We start from the raw sequence: 20,272 nt of genomic DNA on the forward strand, positions 1-20,272 counted from the left end.
TTTTGCTCTATTCCTGAAATGTGATATGTGTCTAAGATTTGTAATAAAAAGTCTTTTCTGTATTTAATGTGAAACCTGCCCGAACAGATAGCACAAACAGCTGAAAGGGGACCTCAGAGCCCTGAGACATCCATGAATAGAGTATGACAACTGAAGAGAGACCCCAGAAGAAGCGATAGCAGTGTCCTTGTACACCCAAATTATGAATATAGTCGAACAAGTGAAAAAAGGCTTCAGGGGATGAGACACAGTGCCATGAGACCCCAAATTATAAATACAGTATAGAGACCTCAGGGGAGGAGAGCAACATCCGGAGACCCAAATTATGAGTACAGCACAGACAGCTGAAGAGAAGCAATTAAGACAGTGACAGCCACACTCAGGCCAGGATTTCCCACTAGGTCATATAGGCCCGTGCCTAGAAGTGCTGCAGGGAAAGAGGGCTGCCTTTTCCTACATGGGCTAGCCCTCTCTCTTAGGAGCTTCTCAGCAGCATCCATTCGACCCGCCCCTGGATGGGTTTGTAGGGTAATTTTATAACTGTGCAGGTGGAGGTACAGCCTTTATAACTTTTATATACAGACTCTACCCCACATTTTCAGAGGGAACTTATGTGCATAAGCTTATTTTAAAATTTCCTACATAAGTGCCCTAGTATGTGCACAAACTCGCTTGTACAACGCCTCTCCTCAGTGCACATAAAAGTATGTGTGAAATTTAGTTATACACATACTTTTATGCACACTGAGCCCCAGGCTATTTTATAGCAAGACATTTACATGCATAAAACTGGGTTTTATCCATGTAAATGACTTTGAAAATTCTCCCATAAAGGCACAAAAAAGGACCGGCTGCATTGGAATACTGTAGATTCACCTCCAAGCCCACCCTTGTGTTTTAAGGGTGTAGGTCCAATAGAATATAGCAGCTAAGCTGCTAAGTGGCACTTAAGAGAGAGAAGGAGGCACCCCTTTCACTGTGGTATGTCCTGGGCCTTTGACAGGACGGTTTCTACTCCTGAATAATACTCGCACTGCCTCTTTAAACTATTTTACTTTTCAACCATGGCTTTGTGAAAAGCTTCCCAGAATCTCTCTAAAAGACTCTGAAAACAACTGTATTAGGAGGAGATTGCCTCATAGTTACTTTGTTACATGGACACATTCAATTGAATTGTGTTATTGTGACATAGTTGCATTGTGACATGACTGGTTGGATTGAGAGAAGACCAGATGTCCAAGTCCAACCTTCTTCTGATTGCCTAATAGCACTCTCCATCTGGTAGTCCAGAAAAAGATGATGGAACAAATGCACTGATATTCCCTCACTGGCACTCTCTAGGATGCAGGTCAGGACTTTCTCATTACCATGGTTAGCGTAAGTATGTCTCTCTCTTAGCCTGGTTAGAGTTGATCTTTCTTGTTCATCATCCTGATTACAGCTGGTTTGTCTCACTCTTAGCCATGGTTAAAATTTGTATTCCTACACATATACTCACCTCTAGCATATATATCCATATACCCAAATTTGTAAGTCCATAGTTTTTTTGCTTTCCAGCAATGTGTTTGTTCAGTAACTCTCCTCTTCCTCTTTGTTTTCCATTAGGAGGTTCAACACCTTTAGGTATACGGTGTTATGGGAATGATACCATACTTTGGCTTCTTCAGACTCTCTCTCTCTCTCTCTTTCTCTAGTTCATTACTTGTATTGTCAGTGAAGGCATGGATGGGTCCATAATAGCTAGAAAACAGAGTGTAGGGGATGGAGAAGAGGCAGAGGGAAGAACTGAAAAACATGTATTGAGTATGGAACCATAGAAAGGAAACAAAAGAACAGAAAATAAGCAGAAGGTGAATAAAAGAAGGGGGAATATTGAAGATGGCATGGTGAAAGCAGAGGTGTTTGTTGTTGGTTGGGTGGAATAAGGAAGGGAAGGACAGAGGACTAGGTGGAAAATAAGAGAGGAAGGTGCAGCAGAGAGAAGAGGAAAGAACAGACAAAGAGGAGAGGAAGAGAAGAAAGGAAAAAAAACTTTATCAGAGATAGGATATCACCTCAGGTAGAAGAGGGGAGACTAAGTGATGGAGAATAAAACACTCCTTCCTTGCTTAATCACCCCTTCTCTTGTTTTAAAAGCCTGTCTTGAGAGCTTGTGAAATTAGCCACAAAACCAGGGGAATGGAAAATTTTCTAGTATTTGTACTGTAGGACATATCCTTGGTTCTAGAAACAGATCCTCATCATTGGTTCTTCTCTGTTTATCCTCTTCGCCACCTGCCTTCCCCCCCACCAGGTCGCCAGCTCACAATATTCAACAGCCAGGCTGCAGTCAAGATTGGTGGCAAGGATCAAGGGAGGCCCTTCCAGGGACAGATCTCTGGCCTCTACTACAATGGGTTGAAAGTCCTGTCCCTGGCCTCTGAGACTGACCCCAACATCCAGGTGGAGGGGAACCTGCGGCTTGTGGGTGAGGTGCCGTCAGTCATCACCACAGAGACCACAGCCACCACCCTCCTGGCAGATATGTCCACCACCATCATGGAGACCACTACCACCATGGCCACCACAACCACAAGGCGGGGGCGCTCCCCCAGCATCACACAGGTAAAGGGGGAAAAGTGATGGGGAGGGTTCAGAAAAGAGCAGTGGGAAGTGGGTGAGAGAGAGGGCCCCCACGAGTAGTAAGAGGAGAAGAGCAGAAGTCTGTATACTACAGCTCCTCAAATTATACAGGTATCCGTGTGTGTAGGGGTGCCTGAGTACTGGAGCTCCTCAGTTTTATTTGTGTCAACATGTTCTGGCTTTCTCAAGTTTTAGAAGTGTGTGTATGTTAGGATTCCTTAGGCTCCAGAGGTGTCTGTGTAGGGGATTCTCAGGTTTTACAAGTGTCTGTGTATGTTGGGATTTCTCCTTTTTCAGATGTGTCTGTGCTCTGGAGCTCCTCTGATTTAGGGTATTCCTGTATATGTAGGGGTGGCCTCAGGTTTACAGGTGTTTGTGTTTTTGTGCCTCAGGTTTTAGGGCTGTCTGTGTACATATGTATTACGATTCCTCTGGTTTTAGGGCTTTTGGTGTGTGTTGAAGCACCTCAGGTTTTGGGTCTGTCTGTGTTCTTCGATTCCTCTGGTGTTAGGGGTACCTGTGGGGATTTCATTATATTTTCTCTAAAGAAAGGGTTAATTACAACTGGGTGTCATCGTCAGACAACACCAACAAGAAACATGTTGTTAGAGCTTTCTAAAAAAAAAAAAACCCTGAAGGTCCTTCTGGTCATGTGCGGTACTTCTCGTGTACCTGTGCTCATATCGAGTCCTTCAGTTCATAGTTTTCTACTGAGAGCAACAGATGCTTTTTTTCTTTAACTGCTGCAGTTAATTTCTGTGCTGTGTCAGAACAGTTTTTATCTGAGGACAAGCAGGAATTTTTATTTATTTGGATTTAGCTCACACCTTTTCACTGGTAGCTCAAGGCAAGTTACATTCAGATACAGTAGGTATTTCCTTGCCCCAGAGGGCTTACAATCTAAAGGCCTGATTTACTAAGCTTTTTCCTCATAGACACAACAAGAGAAAAAAGCCTTAGTAAATCCAGCCCTAAGTTTGTACCTTAGGCAATGGAGGTCACTTAAATGTGAGGTCCAAGGTCATAAAAATCGCTGGGAAAACAAGGAAGATATTGACAACTGAAAAAATGAGAACCGCCCACTATGATGTCACCACGCTCAGCGTTTCAGCCGGTAAACGACGCCGGTCCACCAGGCAACGAGGCTGAGGGGCTGCCCTTCAACATCGGGCACTTGAGAAACAATCCCTGTCACAAAAAACCACAAAAAAAGAGAAAAATCGCTGGGAAAACAAGGAAGATATTGACAACTGAAAAAATGAGAACCGCCCACTATGATGTCACTACGCTCAGCGTTTCAGCTGGTAAACGACGCCGGTCCACCAGGCATCGCACGCCTGCGTCGCGCGCCGAAGGGGCGCGACAGTGCTCCCCTTCGTGCTAACCTTTGTGCTAACCTTGTATGTATGTTTTAGTTAATAATTTAACTTTTAGTAATGTTGTTCAGCTTCTTGCTTTATTTACAATTATTTTGTTACAGATGTTTCAATGTATCAGACTAAGGAATGTTATTTCCTGCTTACACTGTTTCATTGTAAACCGGTTTGATATGCATTTAATGCATGAAAATCGGTATATAAAAATCAAAAATAATAAAAATAAATAAATAAGGAACATCAGCAGGATTTGAACTCTGGCTTCCTGGTTATCAGCCTGCTGCTTTAACCACTAGGCTACTTCTCTTCTTCTTGCCCTAATAGCTGGTGATATCATCTGATGGAGCCAAGGCCGGTAAAGTTTATTTCATAACTTCTAGAATCTTTTGCCACTGAGCATCATCCTGTGTTATGAACTTGCTTGTCTGGGGAGACCAACAGTCGTGTCTCTACTTTGAAGTTAATTTTTCAAACTTTTGTATGTATTGTCACAAGACTCTCTCATGACAACACACACAACTTGTCTCAGCCCTCTTAGGTTCATTAGCTAGGTTTCTCAATTGTTTGTGAAGTTTTCTTATTTTTTTCCAAGTCTGCTGTGCACATCAGATTCAATGCATTGGGTGCCATCAGTCAGTCTTTATTTAAAATCAAGTAATTTGATTTTGCCTTGCTTATCTTTTGAACAATTTCCCCAAAAAAAGAAGTGGGCCAGCAACTTCAACAAATGCCCTTGGTGCGATTACATCATGTCTGTTAAGGATCCCATTAAGAAAAGTGTGCTCTAAATGGGGAATGACTATAGTATCTTGGAGTGCTCTGTATATAAGAAGATGGCTGCCTGAGGACATTATTCCTGTTTAGAGCTAATGGAAAAACTCTTTGGGAGAAATAAGCCTGAGCCATCAGCATCAGAGGCATCAGCATCGAAGGCAATGAAGGGCTCAGGAACTCATCAACATCAAGGAAGCATCAATCTCCCTTGAATTCGACCACCCATGAAGGCCAGAGAGATGGATCATCGCCTAGCACTCCTTCCCCCTGATAGAAACTCTCATTGCATCTGATGAAGGGTTTCATGTCAATTTAAGAACTACCACATCATTATCAGTTTCAATTACATTTATTTATTTTTTTGATCTTCTTGGTGTTTGGGTAATTGTCAGGTTCTTGTGGCCTGGTTTGGCCACTGTTGGAAACAGGATGCTGGGCTTGATGGACCCTTGGTCTGACTCAGCATGACAATTTCTTATGTTCTTATGTTCTTATGATTGATTGAACATATTTATATGCCGCCATACTTCCACAGTTGTAGGTGGCAAACAGCATAAAAATATTGATTAAAAATAAGGTACATATAATAGACATCACAGTCTAATTCTCACATACCACAACATAACTATTAAAATCAGTGCTTCAAGTACTAACTGCAACTCACAGAACTAAGCAAATTACTGCTGGAATAGAAATGTCTTGAGCAACTTTGTGAATGTTTTGGCACAGGTAATGAGACAAAGGTATTCTGGTAAAGAATTCCACAGAGTTGGCTTGTCTACCAAGATAACCCTTTCATATGTCTCAGCCAGATGTGCATGACAGACTGAAGGAATATCCAACAAACCCCTCTTTGACGATCTTAGTGTGCATGTAGGATTATATATTCTCAGCATCGAGTTCATCCAAGAAAATGAGCACTTGCTCAACGTTTTATGAACTAGCATGGCAATCTTATATTTCATTTGTCACCCAATTGGCAACCAGTGCATTTATTACAGAATAAGAATGATATGTGTTGTTATACACTTCCTTGATATTAATTGTGCCGTGGAATTCTGCAAAATCTGAAGAGTTCATAATGTAACTGCTGGCAAACCAATGTAAACAGAGTTGCAATATTCTAAACTCTGTAACACTAGAGGGTTAGCATCATGTAGATATTAAAAAAAGAAGCAGATAAGGCCAAGCCCTGAGGGACACCCATAGTAATGGAATGCCATGCCAAACTACTTCAGTCCAAATTCACCTGCTGAAATCTTTCAGATAGGTAAAACCTAAACCAGTCAAGGACAACCTGTGAAATTCTGCACTCTCTCGGGCAATAAAACAGAATTTGATAGTTAAGTATGTCAAAAGTGGCAGAAACTTCAGGCAACATAAATACTGTACATAGTTCTAGCCCCTATCAAACTCTCTTCTGAAAGTAGAAGTAAAGTAGAAGAGCTTCAGTGCTCAAAGACTTTCTGAAACTAAACTGAAATTGATTCAGAACATGATGATCTTGAATAAAAACGATCTAGTTGTTTCAATACTGCTGTCTCGATGACTTTATAAAGAAAAGACAAAGAGGAAATAGGATAATAGCTTGCTGGATCTGACAAATTTAATCCAGGTTTATTAAGCAGAGGCTTTCCTGAGGCTCACTTTAGAGTACTTGGCAATCTCCCATCAGATAATGATAAATTAATAATGGTAGTGACAAAAGGGGAGATAGTGTCATTTAGGCCTTTCAGTAAGGACGTCTGGCAGAGATTCACAGAGCAGGGTGCCAAATTCATTGCTGCAATAATCTGAGTGGCTTCAAACTGAGAAATTATTTGAAACTGGTCCCGTTTCACATCGATGCTCTCGAGCAGCTCCATGAACCAGTAATTACTAGTAAAGAATGTAGTATAGATATTGGTGATTTTCTTTGAGAAATAGCTCATAAATACATCACATCAGGGAAGAAACTTCCCCAAGGTGCAGAAGTTCATCAGGGTCTAGATGCCAATAAATAAGAGGTACCCTCACAGAAGCCATGTCTTCTAGCCAGATGCATACTCAGACTACCTCTAACCTATGATTCTGTCTCAGAGTCGGAGTATTCCTGGCATACACCTCTGGATCTACTCTGATCAGGAAGAATGAATAGACCTCCCCTCGGAACCCTCTCTGCCACAAGAAAGGAAAAAGTATCCTCTGGAAGACCTCTCCTTCACTAACTTTGTAACAAGAATGGCAGCTAAAGCACCATTTCTTTACAGGAGGAGGAAAAGCCCAGGGCAAAAATGTTTGACATTCTCCAATTCGTGGATCCACCTAAGGAGATTGTGGCAATGCGTCCATCCATGAAATCCTTAGGGAGACACAAATAAGATGTGCAAAATCCCCCTCTCTGTGTCAGCCATTAACAAGAAAACAGATGGATTAAACCATGTCCAAAAAACTCTCAAGTTTGAAAAGCAACGACTTCCTCATTAATCAGTTATATTTTAATCCATTCTCAAGAAGGCCAAGCGGTCTAGAATACACTCTTCGGTGCTCCTGGGGAATGAGTCTCATGCCCTTCACTTTATTGGGAGAAATGTTTATCAGGGTACTATGTTCTGTGCCCACATATCTTCTACCATTTCTTCATGAGCTAAAATATTCAAACATCTGAAAGAGATAAAAGGTATTTCAGAGTATCTCTCTCAGAAGACGCATGCCATTCTGGAGTCACATCTGGATAAGGGAATGGAGGTTGGAAAACTCACAGTCAAGTCAACCTACAATGTTTTTGAAACATCATCTAGAGTCTCTGCTATAGATATTGGTGCCATCAAGCTTGCATGGCTGTATGCTTTAGATCTTAGACAAGATGTGCAGGAAAGACTCACTGAGGTGCCCTGCAAGGGAGAGAATGTTTTGGTAGATAAGGTCAAGGAAATGGTGGCTCATAATAAGAACCACTGGGCTATGCTTTAGATTCTCTCTACTGCCTCTCAAGACCCACTCTCTTCATCTAGAAGGTATCTGAGTGGGGCACCAAGAAGACCCTTCTATCCAGAGAAGGAGGATGCCAAATGTTTCTAGAAGCTATGAAGTAAACTTCACCATCCCAGGCTCCATCAGATGACTTCATCATCTGTGAGAATTTACATCCTGCTATCCTCAGAGAACACCTGTTTCAGGTAAGCAACTTTCACCTTCTCTTACTTTTTAGATTAAAAATATGCCTTAGTATTTTTTTTCTCTTCCCATTAGTGTTTTAGCTATGTTTTTCAATTATTTAAAGTTTTTTTCTTTTTTGACATTCCTGTCAATGGGCCCTTTTTTGATGATTTCTGGCAAGCCTTCCTGGCTATGGGATCCCCTTTTTTTCTCTGTTGGACATCTTTCTTTTAAATACTTCTTCATTTCATTTCATGTCTTCAGTTTTTCTGACGATAGTAGAAAAGAAGGTCAGCAGCTTCAAGACGCTCCAGACTGCAAGTAGAAGATATCCATAACTGACCATCACAAGACCTACTACAAGCATATGGACAAGGTTCTTCATATGTCCTACTGCCGCATCTGTTTTAGGATGTCACTGAGGGTTATCAAGCTCCATAAGATAAAACTACAATCTCATCAGGTGCAGGACAAGTAAGAGCCATGGGCAAATTATTTTGGCTTCCTCAAGTACCTAAATGATCCTAAAGAATCGGTGATATTGTCCATCCACTTTCTGTATCAAGAGGCTTGCTAGAAAATTAGTGAAACCCTACACTCTATCATTCTGCTTGGTAAAAAGGTCAGCAATAAATACTGAGTCCAGGCAATGGAAGGATTTGACCAGTCCCAAATGCCAAACCAGTTGATGGTTGAATCCGTTCTGAAACAAAGAAATCTAAGAAAGATGCTTTGTTGACTCTAGAGTGTGAATGGCATACCTTGGATTATTGTGGTGTTAGATATTATTGGAATGCTATGCTCCAATGCTACATGACATCCTACCAGACCTAAATGGTCCAACACTTACATATCATTTTGGAAAGGGCTCAAGAATTCACAGACCACCTCCCTCACGAAGATCAAGGTACATTTTGTTCACTGTTGGCTCAAGGAGTGTGAAAAGCATCTTATACACTTTGCATATGTTCCTTTTGAAATTACATAGAGAGCCTCTGTAATGGCTTTAAACAATCATAAACTCTTATGGCTTCTCTAAGTGAAGGAACTGCAGGAAAAGTTCATTGATGTGCCTTTTACTGGAGAGAATTTATTTGGTGATGAAGAAAAGGCAACTTGTGAAGTTGCTAAGATCACCATTTAATGCTTCAAATATAAATCAGTATGGTCTCTAAGCAACCTCTGCCCCCAGAACGTTCCAGAGTCAGAAAAATAGTGTTGAACTCGTGGACCCTTGGACAGAGATGGAGTTGGTGCAGTCTGTAGTGCTGAGTGAAGCAGGTCTCCACAGTTGGCAGGTGGAGTTGGAAGAGGCAGAGGCCAACTGGAGCTTCGCATTTACTGGCCCACGTTCCCCTCGGGTTGAGCCTTTGCATGCTGAGGCCAGCAGGACTTAAGTAGGAGCCTCTGCTGATGGTCGTAAGGTTCATTGAGGCTGCTGTGCTGGAGTAGATGGCGGTACAGGCTAATCCAGAACAGGCTGGGCGTTCAGAAATGTCCAGGAGGCAAGCAGTGGTCAGTTGCAGGCAGGATTCAGGAAGATCCAAGGCAGGCAGTGGTCAATGGCAGGCGGTATTCAACAAGGTCCAGGAGGCAGACTAAGGTTAATACCAGGAAACCGTCCAAAGGAAAAGGTGGGACAAATAGGCAGGGCAGAAAGACAAGGAACAGAACAAGCAGAAAACAAGGAGATGTAGAGAGCTGAAGAACTGAAGACAGGAACTGGAGACGACAACAAGGAACACTGAAACAGAAGATGAAGGCAAGAACTACTGGAACTGAAGATACAGAACGCAGGAACTGGAATACGTGGACAAGGAACGCAAAGGCAACTCACTCTACAAGGAAGTAAGGAGACCTGTTACCAAGGTACTGGAGGAGTGTTTGCAGGGTCCTTATATAGGCCAGGAAGACTGATGTTGTTCCCTCAGTGGGCCCTTTAAAACTAATGACATCGGGTACATGTGGCCCTAGGAGGAGTGGGGCCCGGCGATGTTGGCACCATCCTGCCACAGGAGTTGTCGGTGGGGTCCTGCTGCATCGAGGCATGGCATATTGCCATGCTGGGGGTGAAAACAGTCCAGTGACATCTGGGAGTGATAGCAGAGGCCCAGCTGGAAGGGTAATTGCAGCAATTTGGGGGAGGGACTCACAGACTGCCAAATACAACAAATAGAACTCCTAGGAGCTAGCTTCCAGAATGTTGGAAGCTAGCTCCCAGGAGTTCTCCTCAGGGCTGTATTCCTTCCATGAGATAAGATATTCAATTTTTTTGCCCTTACAGTGAGAGTCTAGGATTTCTTTGACCTCGTATACTATCTCTGCATCAATGGTTATATCCTCTGGTTCAGGGAATGCCCTAGAGAGCCATGAAAGTACCAGGGGTTTTAGTAACAGGATATAAAATGCATTATGTATCTTTAGTGTTGATGGCAACTTCAACTGATGCGTGACGGGCCCCGGTTTTCGTAGTATTGGAAAAGGTCCAATATAACATGGGGCCAGGTGCATGGAAGGCACCCGCAGACATTACCTGCTATTAAGTTCACTTGGAGAATAGCCACTGCCATTAGCCACTGCCATTAGCAATGGTTACATGGAATAGACTTAGTTTTTGGGTACTTGCCAGGTTCTTATGGCCTGGATTGGCCACTGTTGGAAACAGGATGCTGGGCTTGATGGACCCTTGGTCTGACCCAGTATGGCATTTTCTTATGTTCTTATGTTCTTATGTTCTTAGATGGTGCGTGCTAAGCCATACTTTTCTCCAACCTTTAAATTGGGGAGTTGGTCTTCTCTGGGCATCTGCCATTCCTTGACTCTGTCAGTGGCCTTCTGGAGTAGAAGATTGGTTCATGCCCATAGTTCTTGCAATTTCTGGACCAACAGTTGGGCTATTGGTGAGGGCACTGTCTCAAATAGTGGCAGAGACAGCAATGGTTGTTTGCCATAGACTAGTAAGAAAGGAGAGGACCCGGTGGCTGCATTAACATAGATATTGTGGACAAACTCAGCCCAGGGTAGCAGAGTGGCCCAATTGTCCTGGTGCTCATTGACGTAGGAGTGGAGGAAGGTCTTGAGTGTCTGGTTGATATGCTCTGCTTTCCCGTTTCCTTGAGGATGGTACGCAGTTGTGAAATCTAGCGTGATGCCAAATTTCTTGCAAATGGAGCACGAGTACTTTGCGTTAAACTGTACTCCTCTGTCTGACACTAATTATTTGGGTAGGACATGCAGATGGAAGACATGAAGAGTAAAGAGGCATGCCAGCTCTGGTGCAGATGGGAAGCCTGGTAGTGGAACGAAGTGTGCTATTTTAGAGAAACAATCTATGACCACCCAGATCACAGTGGCACCATCTGTGAGGGGAAGGTCCACGATGAACTCCATGGACAGGTGGGTCCAGGGTTCCCTGGGGGCTGGAAACAGCAGTAACAGCTGCCAGGGTCAGCTATGCAGCATTTTTTGCTGTGCACAGATTGGGCACGAGTGAACATAGCTTTGATGTCTTGCTTTATTGGGGTCACCAATAGAACTGTTGGAGCAATTCAAGGGTGCATGTCATCCAGGGTGACCTGCGACACGGGAGCCATTGGTCCATTTCAACACTCTTTCATGCAGTCAGGAAGGTACGACCATCTTTCCTGGAGGAACCATCATGGAGGTAGCCAGAAGTATTTAGCAGGGTCGATGATATGCCTGGGAGGCTCTGGTGTATCCTCAGTCTGGAGGGTAAGTGAGAGGGCGTCTGCTTGTTGGTTCCTGAGTGCAGGATGGTACCACTATTTGAAGTTGAAGCAGGCGAAAAAACAAGGACCAGCAAGCCTGCCTTGCATTTAGTTGCTGGGCTTAGTGAAGATGTTCTAGGTTTTTGTGATCCGTATATATTGTGATACGATGCTGAGCACCTTTGAGCAGATGACACCATTCCTCAAGAGCCAGTTTAACAGCCAAGAGCTCTCTATCTTCGATGCAGTAGTTGCACTCTGTAGGTGCGATCTTCTATGAAAAGAAAGAGCAGGGACAAAGTATTCCTTTGGGAGAATGTTGGCTTAAAACTGTCCCTACACCCAGTGTTGAGGCATCAACTTCCAGAATGAAAGGCCACATGGGATCTAGGTGGCACAGACAGGGCCCTTCTGAAATGCGTTCTTCAGTTTTTAGAATGCCTCTATGGCTTTAGAGGGCCAGTCTTTGGTGTTGGCATCCTTACAAGTAAGAGCAGTGAGAAGGGCTGCCATGGAGGAACAGTTGGAATAAACTGATGATAATAATTGGTAAATCCTTGGAATCTCTGCATTTTTCAGAGCCCCATGGGGCAAGGCCAGTCCCTAATTGCCTTCACTTTGTCAGAGTCCATATGAAAGCCATCACAGGAGGCAAAGTACCCCAGGAAGGGGAGGTCTTCACACTCAAAAAGGCACTTTTCAGCATGGTGAATAAGTTGTTCTGTCTCAGGCGTTGCAGGACTGTGAGCATGTCTCGGCGGTGGGTTCTGAAGTCTTGAGAGAAGTATGTCACATAGGTACATGATCACAGAAGTATAAAGTAGGTCGCAGAAAATGCAATTGATCATCTTTGGGAAGACTGCTGGTGCGTTGCAAACCTAGGTACTTATAGTGTCTGTCACGAGTGTTACAAGCCATCTTCTACTCATCACCCGCCTTGATTTGTATGAGGTTATATGCTCCCCTGAGGTCTAGCTTAGAAAAAGTTTCTCACCTTGAAGGCGGTCAAATATTTCTGGTATCAATGGTAAGGGGGTAGCGGTCCTTCCTCGTGATTGCGTTCAGGCCCCGATAATCAATTCATGGCCTGAGGGAGCTGTCCTTGGCCACGAAGAAAAACCTAGCTCCAGCTGAGGAGGAATAAGGGTGGATGAAGCCATGCTACAAGTTTTCCCAGATATATTCGGTCATCGCTCGAGTCTCGGGAAGCAACAAAGGGTAAACTCTTCCCCTCAGGGTCGTGGTATTTGGGAGGAGCTCGATCCTGCAATCATATGAATGATGGGAGGCAGCATCTCAGCTTTTGCTTGGAAAAGAGATCTACGAAGTCCGCGTACTGCGGGGTAAGTCCTGGAAGTGCTGTTGCCATGGTCTGGTGGCGAGGAGCTTCCACTCACTTCAGGCAGGAAGCCATGAATTCCTACGGACGGTGAGAATGAACAGCTGGTCCATGAGTTTCTTTATAATAAAGTTCTCACCGGAACCTAAATCCGCAAATGCCGGTGTGGGAAGCTGATGGAATCCAACTCTATGGCCTTGGGCAGTAGTAATTGGAGAGCTGGAACAGTAGAGCCTAGAGTCACCTCCCCACCGAACCCCTAGGTGCTGGAGTTTCCTGCTTTCAGCAGGCATTGGGCCATAAAATGTCCTCAGCCAGGACAATATAAATACATGCCCTGCTGTTTACGGTGGAGCCTCTCCTCAGGGACCAGACATCTGCGTCCCATCTGCATGGGTTCTTCAGGAGAGGTGAGGTCGATGCCCCCAACAATGATAGTAGTGAGGCAATCCTCCCGCCATTTGAGCTCTGTCACCAGGGTTCTAAATTCAATGGTATACTCAGCCAGCATTCAGAAACCTTGGCGGAGGTGTAACAGGTCAGACCCTATGATGACCATGCAAACAAGCTCTTCAAAAATTGCTGGAAGTCATGCAGCAACTGATCTGAATGTTCTCATAGGGGAGGGACCCAGGCCAGCGCTGACCCATCCAGCAAGGAGAGAATGTACGTTGTTTTTTTGAGGTCATCTGGGAATAATGGTGCTTGTAGTGAGAAGTGCATCCAGCACTGATTCAAGAATCCCTGGCATCGCTTGGGGTCTCCAGCATACTGGGGCAGAGATGGGGTAGCTGGTATATAGGACGGCTGGGGGCCGCAGGAGGTGATATCACTGAAGCAGAACAGTGGTGAGGCTGCTGTGGTAGTGAGCCTCAAGTCGCATGAACATCTGGTCCATGGAAGGTGTCAGGATTTCCAGGATTTTTTGTTGATCCTGCAGCTTATAGGTGAGACCCGGAATGGCTTGCAGGGATGTCAAGTCCACTAGGTCTATGGCCTCAGCAATCTGTTGAACTTGTGGACCCTTGGACCAAGGTGGAATTGGTACAACCTGCAGGGAGGAGCCCTGCAGGTCCCCACCGTCAGCAGGCAGAGTCAGCTGAGGCAGAAGCTCAACTGGAGTTTTCCTTTACCATCCCATGTTCCCTTCAAGTTAAGTCTTTGGGTGCCAGGGCCAGCAGGTCTTAGGTGGGGGCCTCTGCTGATGGTCAGAAGGTCTGTTGAGTTCACTGGGCTGGAGTAGATGTGGTACAGGTGAATCTGGAAGCCGGATGGGATCAGTGGCAGGTGGCGTTTAGGAATGTCCAGTCAGCAGGCAGTGGTCAGTAGCAGGTGGCATTCAGGAAGAACCAAGAGGCAGGCAGTGGTCAGTGGCAGGCAGTGGAAGAGTGGCAGGCAGCATTGAGCAAGCTCCGAGAGGCAAGCAGTGGCCAATGACAGGCAGTGTTCAGGAAGATCCAAGAGACAGGCAGTGGGCAGTGCCAGGCAGAGTTCAGGAAGGTCCAGGAGGCAGATGAAGGTCAATACTGGGTATCTGTCCAAAGGGAAAGGCGGGACGGATAGGCAGGGCAGGAAGGCAAGAAGCAGAACAGGTGGACAGATGAGGAGACATGGAGAACTGAAGACTGAGGAACTGAAGAACTGAAGACAGGAACTGGAGACGACAATGAAGACCACTAGAACTGAAGACACGGAGTGCAGGAACTGGATTACATGAACAAGGAATGATGAGGCAACCCACTCTACAAGGAGTGTCTGCAAGATTCTTATATAGGCATGGAAGAGTAACATCATCAAGAGGTGCCTCCTGGTGATTCCTGCCACGAGCCCTTTAAAACTGACGTTGGGCAGGTACATGCTCTAGGAAGACCGGGGACCCAGAGGTTCAGTAGCATCCTGCTGCATCGAAGCGATTGCATCCCACTGCGATGGGGAGGAAAGTAGTCCAGTGACGTCTGGAAATGGCAGGAGAGGCCCAGCCTGAGGGGTAAGTGCAACGGTTCACAGGAGGGATCCGCAGACTGCCAAACGCAACAAATAGAATGCAAGTTTTCCACTCATGAAAGTGCTTTTAGGATTTGACTTGCCCCAGGCAGCAACACAACTTCAGGTCTCACCATCACATAATTAGATGCTCCACGCCTCACACAGATATCCAAGAAAGTGAGAGAACTAGTTCCTGGGCAAGTAGTCAGTGGTGTTTGATCTGAACAGGACCAGATTTAATTTTATAGTGCTCATAAGCAGAGGACTCTGGTTAGGAGGATTTCCCCCCTGGAAATTGGGAGAGTAGTGGGAGAAGTCTCAGTTTGGGGTGCTTTCAAAATTTGGTTCTCTGTCTAGGCACATGTCTATATTGCCTATGCATAAATCTTGCACTGGATCTGAAAATGTGTTAATGGCAAGTGTAACAGCCTCATTTGTAGTGCCAGAAATGATCTGGAAACAACACAAAGAATGAAGTACAAAAAGCAAAGTATATAGGCACTTATAGATAAACAAGATAAAAAAGAGAGGTATATACAAAATAAGTAAATCACATAAGAATACAATGATATTTGTTCAGAATTTAGACTCAGCAATTAGTTTGGTAAATAAGCTCACATCCCTTCTCATGTCCTCTTTGATAAGTAGTGCCGTTTGAGTCTATCTCTGCTGGGAATCTTCCCCGGATTATGAGGATTTTCAGCACTGGGGCACAAATCTGCTCTCTAGCTTGCTTCCATCTATTCTAATCTATTGGGGCTGAGAACAGAGCTTTTATACTGTGAAGTACACAGACATGTGCAGTTCAAGTTTCTTTGTTTGAAGCAGTCCTAAGCTATAAATCATAGTTCCTGCTTGCAGTGTTTCACTTTTTAGGATGGGGGAGGTGGGACCTATCTGTTTCCTGCATGTTAACTGAAATTCTTCACATCCTCTGTCCCTAATCCTAATATAGCAAGTATTGTTAGAAACAAAAAGGGAGATTAGCTGAGGGTCAATTGCTAAACTACTGGCAGTGTGAATCACTCCAGTTGCAAACTCAGAGGAAATCATTATAAAGTATTTTTGTTTGAAGCAATTGTCTTAGAAGCACAGATATATAGGCAGCCAAGAACTGAGTAAACCTCAGTCCTGAGGGAATGCTGATAGCAGAAGCTTCATCTGCTGGTGGTAAGTAGGACTTGCTGGAAAAGAGTTCTTAAATCATGCAAAAGAATTTTTCTGGAGGGCAAAATTATTACTGTCTGGGTGTATCTGTGTGCTATTTTAAGGTTAGTATTGTGAGTGCCTAAGAAAATAGAGCTTGAGTTAATCCTGTGAGTAATATACTGAATGAAGCTATATTTTTATTTTCTTTAGTCATCTATATTTTGTTATTGTATATTTAATATTTAGTATTATAAACTGCTTTAATTATTTTTGAAAGGCAGTATAACAAATTAATAAACTATACTAAATTAAACTTAGGGACTTAAATATATACACCCATGAAGAAAGGAGAAACAGGGGAGATATAAAATAGTTAAATACGTCTGGTGCGGCAGGTAAAAATTAGCCACAAGAAGCAGATCTTTTTTAGAGGAATGAATGCTCTAGAACAGTGATTCCCAAACCTGTCCTCAGGATACTCAGTCATTCTAGTTTTCAGGATATTCACAATAAATATGCATGAGGTAAATTTGCATGCAATGGAGGCAGTGGGTACAAATCAATTTTGTACAACAAACAAGGGCCTTGACTTTGCAGTCTGGGGAATTGATAAGCATGCACCGAGCAGCAGTTACTACCCTTAACAGAAGGCATGGGATTATACCCTTAACCAATAAACCTTGATAATTTTGATGCAACTGCAACATCACTCTCTGCTTTGATGGAGGGAAGTGGAGATGGCAGGAAAGAGGAATTTGGATGACCAACATGAGCCATGACTTTTTTACAGTCTGGGGTACTGATGCCCAGACATTAGGAAAAAAACACAGAACTGCTTCTATGGCCAAGTCCATAAGCAAAGTGCGTCAAGCAGCATTGACTGATATATGGGGGTAACCTGCACGGCTCCCATGGGAAGCTTGCTGGGCAGACTGGATGGACCATTTGGTCCTTTTCTGCCTTCATTTCTATGATTCTGTTTCATTGTGGATATCCTGAAAACGTGACTGGCTTAAGGACTCACGAGGACAGGTTTGAGAATCACTGCTTATGATATAAGGCTCCAGCAGGGTAGATTCAGGAACAATATCCAAAAATATTTCTTTGTGGAGAGATGATGAATGTAGTGAATGGGCACTCAGAGGAAATGGTGTAGACAACATCAATAATGGAATTCAATCAAGCGTGGATAACCACAAAAGATCCATAGTAACAGAGAGAATGCTTTTAAAGTACAGGGTTAAACTGTGCAAGGCGACCCAGAACAGCAGCAGCATGATTGTTTCAGATCTCATAAGAAACACAAGAAATGCTGTACTAGGTCAAACCAAAGCTCTATCAAGCCCTGCACTGGCTAGGGCTTGATAGAGTCACAAGCACCTGGCAGGATCTAAAATAGATCCAATCCTTGCTCATAACCAGAGTTAAGCAGTAGCTTTCTCAAGTCTATATGGCTGATAATGGTTTATGGACTTTTCCTCCAGGAATTTGTCCAAACCCTTTTTACTTCGAAACGGTTTTTATTGAGTTTAGTATAGAACAAATGCAGAAAAATCAACATAAGAAGCATGATTGACGGCTTTTACAAAGCTGTAGAGTGACACATCAAATACATGGTCAGATTACAATCCCTAATTCTTGCCCTACTACATTCCAACTTAAACACTTAAAGCATCAGCCATCCGTCCCCCCACCCCCCTTTATCCAACCCACCCTACAGCTCTCTATGGTCAGCAGATTCTCCAATTACGTCCAACACACCTACAGTCTCTAACGTATTACTCCCAGGTCACTTATGCATTCAAAATGAGACTGCAGATTCAATGTGGTAGGGCTTGAATGTAGGGATCCCAAATGCGCAGAAAACGGTGATTGCGATGAAAAGAAGTGGCTGCCCATTGCTTGTCCATCTGCATCAGTCTGTGGAAATGGTTCCTCCACATCCAGTACGATGGGGGGGGGGGGGGGATTGCCAGCACAGCAAGATAACTTTTTTATAACTGTCAGATCGATACTCTAAGGCCGCGGTAGAAACAGTGCGGCAGTGTCAGGCGCACCCTCGTTCCCCGCACGCACAGTTCTCGTCACCTACCGCTCAATACTCTCTTCAAATTGCATGCAAATGCATGCCGCGGCTGCGAAGCCTTAGGCAAGCGTTAGGCCCGCGCAACCCATTTTACTGTATAGAGCGCCTATACAGTATCCTGGGTTCGCGGGCCTAACGCTTCACGGCCACGCTGGTATCTGTCATTTGAAATGACAGGTACCAGGAAGTGGACAGTTATGTTCCCCGATGCTCAGCAAACTTTCCCCCAGCCCCCGCTTACCTGCCCTGGCCCCGTCCGGTCTCCGGTGCAGCCCGTCCGGACCCCTCCTCCCAAAGCAAAAAAAAAAAAACGAAAAAGTAGCAAGGCTCGGGCCTGCTACGGTAGTCCCTTCTCCCTTCTCCTCTCCTCCCAATTTCGGTGCTCAAGGCGGCCAGGTGGGCGTGCATTCATCCAGGCAGAGGGAGCCGGTGGCGAAAGCGGCCTCCGGCTCCCTCTGCCTGGATGAATGCACGGCCCCCGCCGGCAGTGAATGAATGCCCGTGCGATTTCGGCGCTCAAGGCGTGACGTCACGACGCTTGACGTCACGGCATGTGACTGCCTTGAGCGCTGAAATCGCACGGGCATTCATTCACTGCCGGCGGGGGCCGTGCATTCATTCAGGCAGAGGGAGCCAGAGGCCGCTTTCGCCACCGGCTCCCTCTGCCTGGATGAATGCACGCCCACCCAGCCGCCTTGAGCACCGAAATCGCACGGGCATTCATTCACTGCCGGCGGGGGCCGTGCATTCATCCAGGCAGAGGGAGCCAGAGGTCGCTTTCGCCGCCGGCTCCCTCTGCCTGGATGAATGCACGCCCACCCGGCCACCTTGAGCGCCGAAATCGGGAGGAGAGGAGAAGGGAGAAGGGACTACCGTAGCAGGCCCGAGCCTTGCTACTTTTTTGGTTTTGTTTTTTTTTTTGCTTCGGGAGGAGGGGTCAGGACTGGGGCTGCACTGGAGACCGGACGGGGCCTTGAGCGCCGAAATCGCACGGGCATTCATTCACTGCCGGCGAGGGCCGTGCATTCATCCAGGCAGAGGGAGCCGGAGGCCGCTTTCACCGCCGGCTCCCTCTGCCTGGATGAATGCATGCCCACCCGGCCGCGGCCTGGATCGAACACGTGCCCACCCGCCTGCCGGCTCCCACCGCCGCCTGGATCCAACGCGCGCCCACCCGCCCGCCGGCTCCCGCCGCCGCCTCGATGACCGCACGCCTGGGGGATTCGGAAAGTGACAGGAAAGTGACAGGTATTTATACATATATATAAACAACTTACGCTGCAATGTTTTTTACACTTTACGGTTTTACCCCCATTTTTTACACTTTATTCCCGTTTTAATTTTCGAACACCACACTAACACCAAGTAGAGGGTAGGCGGTAAACTAACAGGTTAAGGACGCGGCAAAATAGCGGGTTACAAAGGAGATAATCTGAGCGCGCGTCACAGTATCGGAGGGGAATAGCTAATTCCTTCATTATACAGCTAATTCGTTCATTTACATATCATATACATGCTGCGTGCGGAAAGGGTTATGCGTCTGTTTTAAGAAGCGCTAAGGACGCGTGAAACTGGAGACTGCATCGCTGGATCGCCTTACACGTCCGAATTGTGCGCTCCCAGCACGTTACAGACGGGAAATCTTCAACCGCACGTTACAGTATCGACCTGTGTGTTACCTATTAGCTGCATGGTGTGTCCCCTACTCCTAGTACCATTTGAAAGGGTAAATAACATTCCTCTTTTAACTGTTCCACCCCACTTAAGATTTTATGGATCTCTATCATTTCTCCTCTCAGCTTTCTCTCCTTCAGGATGAAAAGCCTAACCTCTTTAGCCTTTCCTCATAGGAGAGATAGTCCATCTTCTTTATCATTTTGGTTCCTCTTTTCTGTACCTTTTTTAGTTCTACTATGTCTTTTTTGAGATGGGCTGACCAGAACTGCACACAAACTCAAGATGTGATACAGAGTGATTATGACATCTTTGATCTATATTCCATGCCTTTCCTTTTTTTTAATATTATTATTATTATTATTATTGACACAAAACAGGGAAGATAACTTTAAAACAA

The 20,272-nt window shown here is 45.0% G+C and overlaps 1 protein-coding gene across 1 annotated transcript in view; it reads left to right on the forward strand.

Moving 5' to 3' along the window:
* Positions 1-20,272, forward strand: part of NRXN2 (neurexin 2) — a 1,120,399-nt gene that overhangs the window by 1,007,863 nt on the left and 92,264 nt on the right. Inside the window, 1 exon segment of the mRNA XM_029612675.1 lies at positions 2,294-2,604. Coding sequence (XP_029468535.1) covers positions 2,294-2,604 — 311 coding nt within the window.

This window comes from Rhinatrema bivittatum, chromosome 8 (genome assembly GCF_901001135.1).
Source record: "Rhinatrema bivittatum chromosome 8, aRhiBiv1.1, whole genome shotgun sequence".
In the NCBI taxonomy this organism is placed as follows: domain Eukaryota; kingdom Metazoa; phylum Chordata; class Amphibia; order Gymnophiona; family Rhinatrematidae; genus Rhinatrema; species Rhinatrema bivittatum.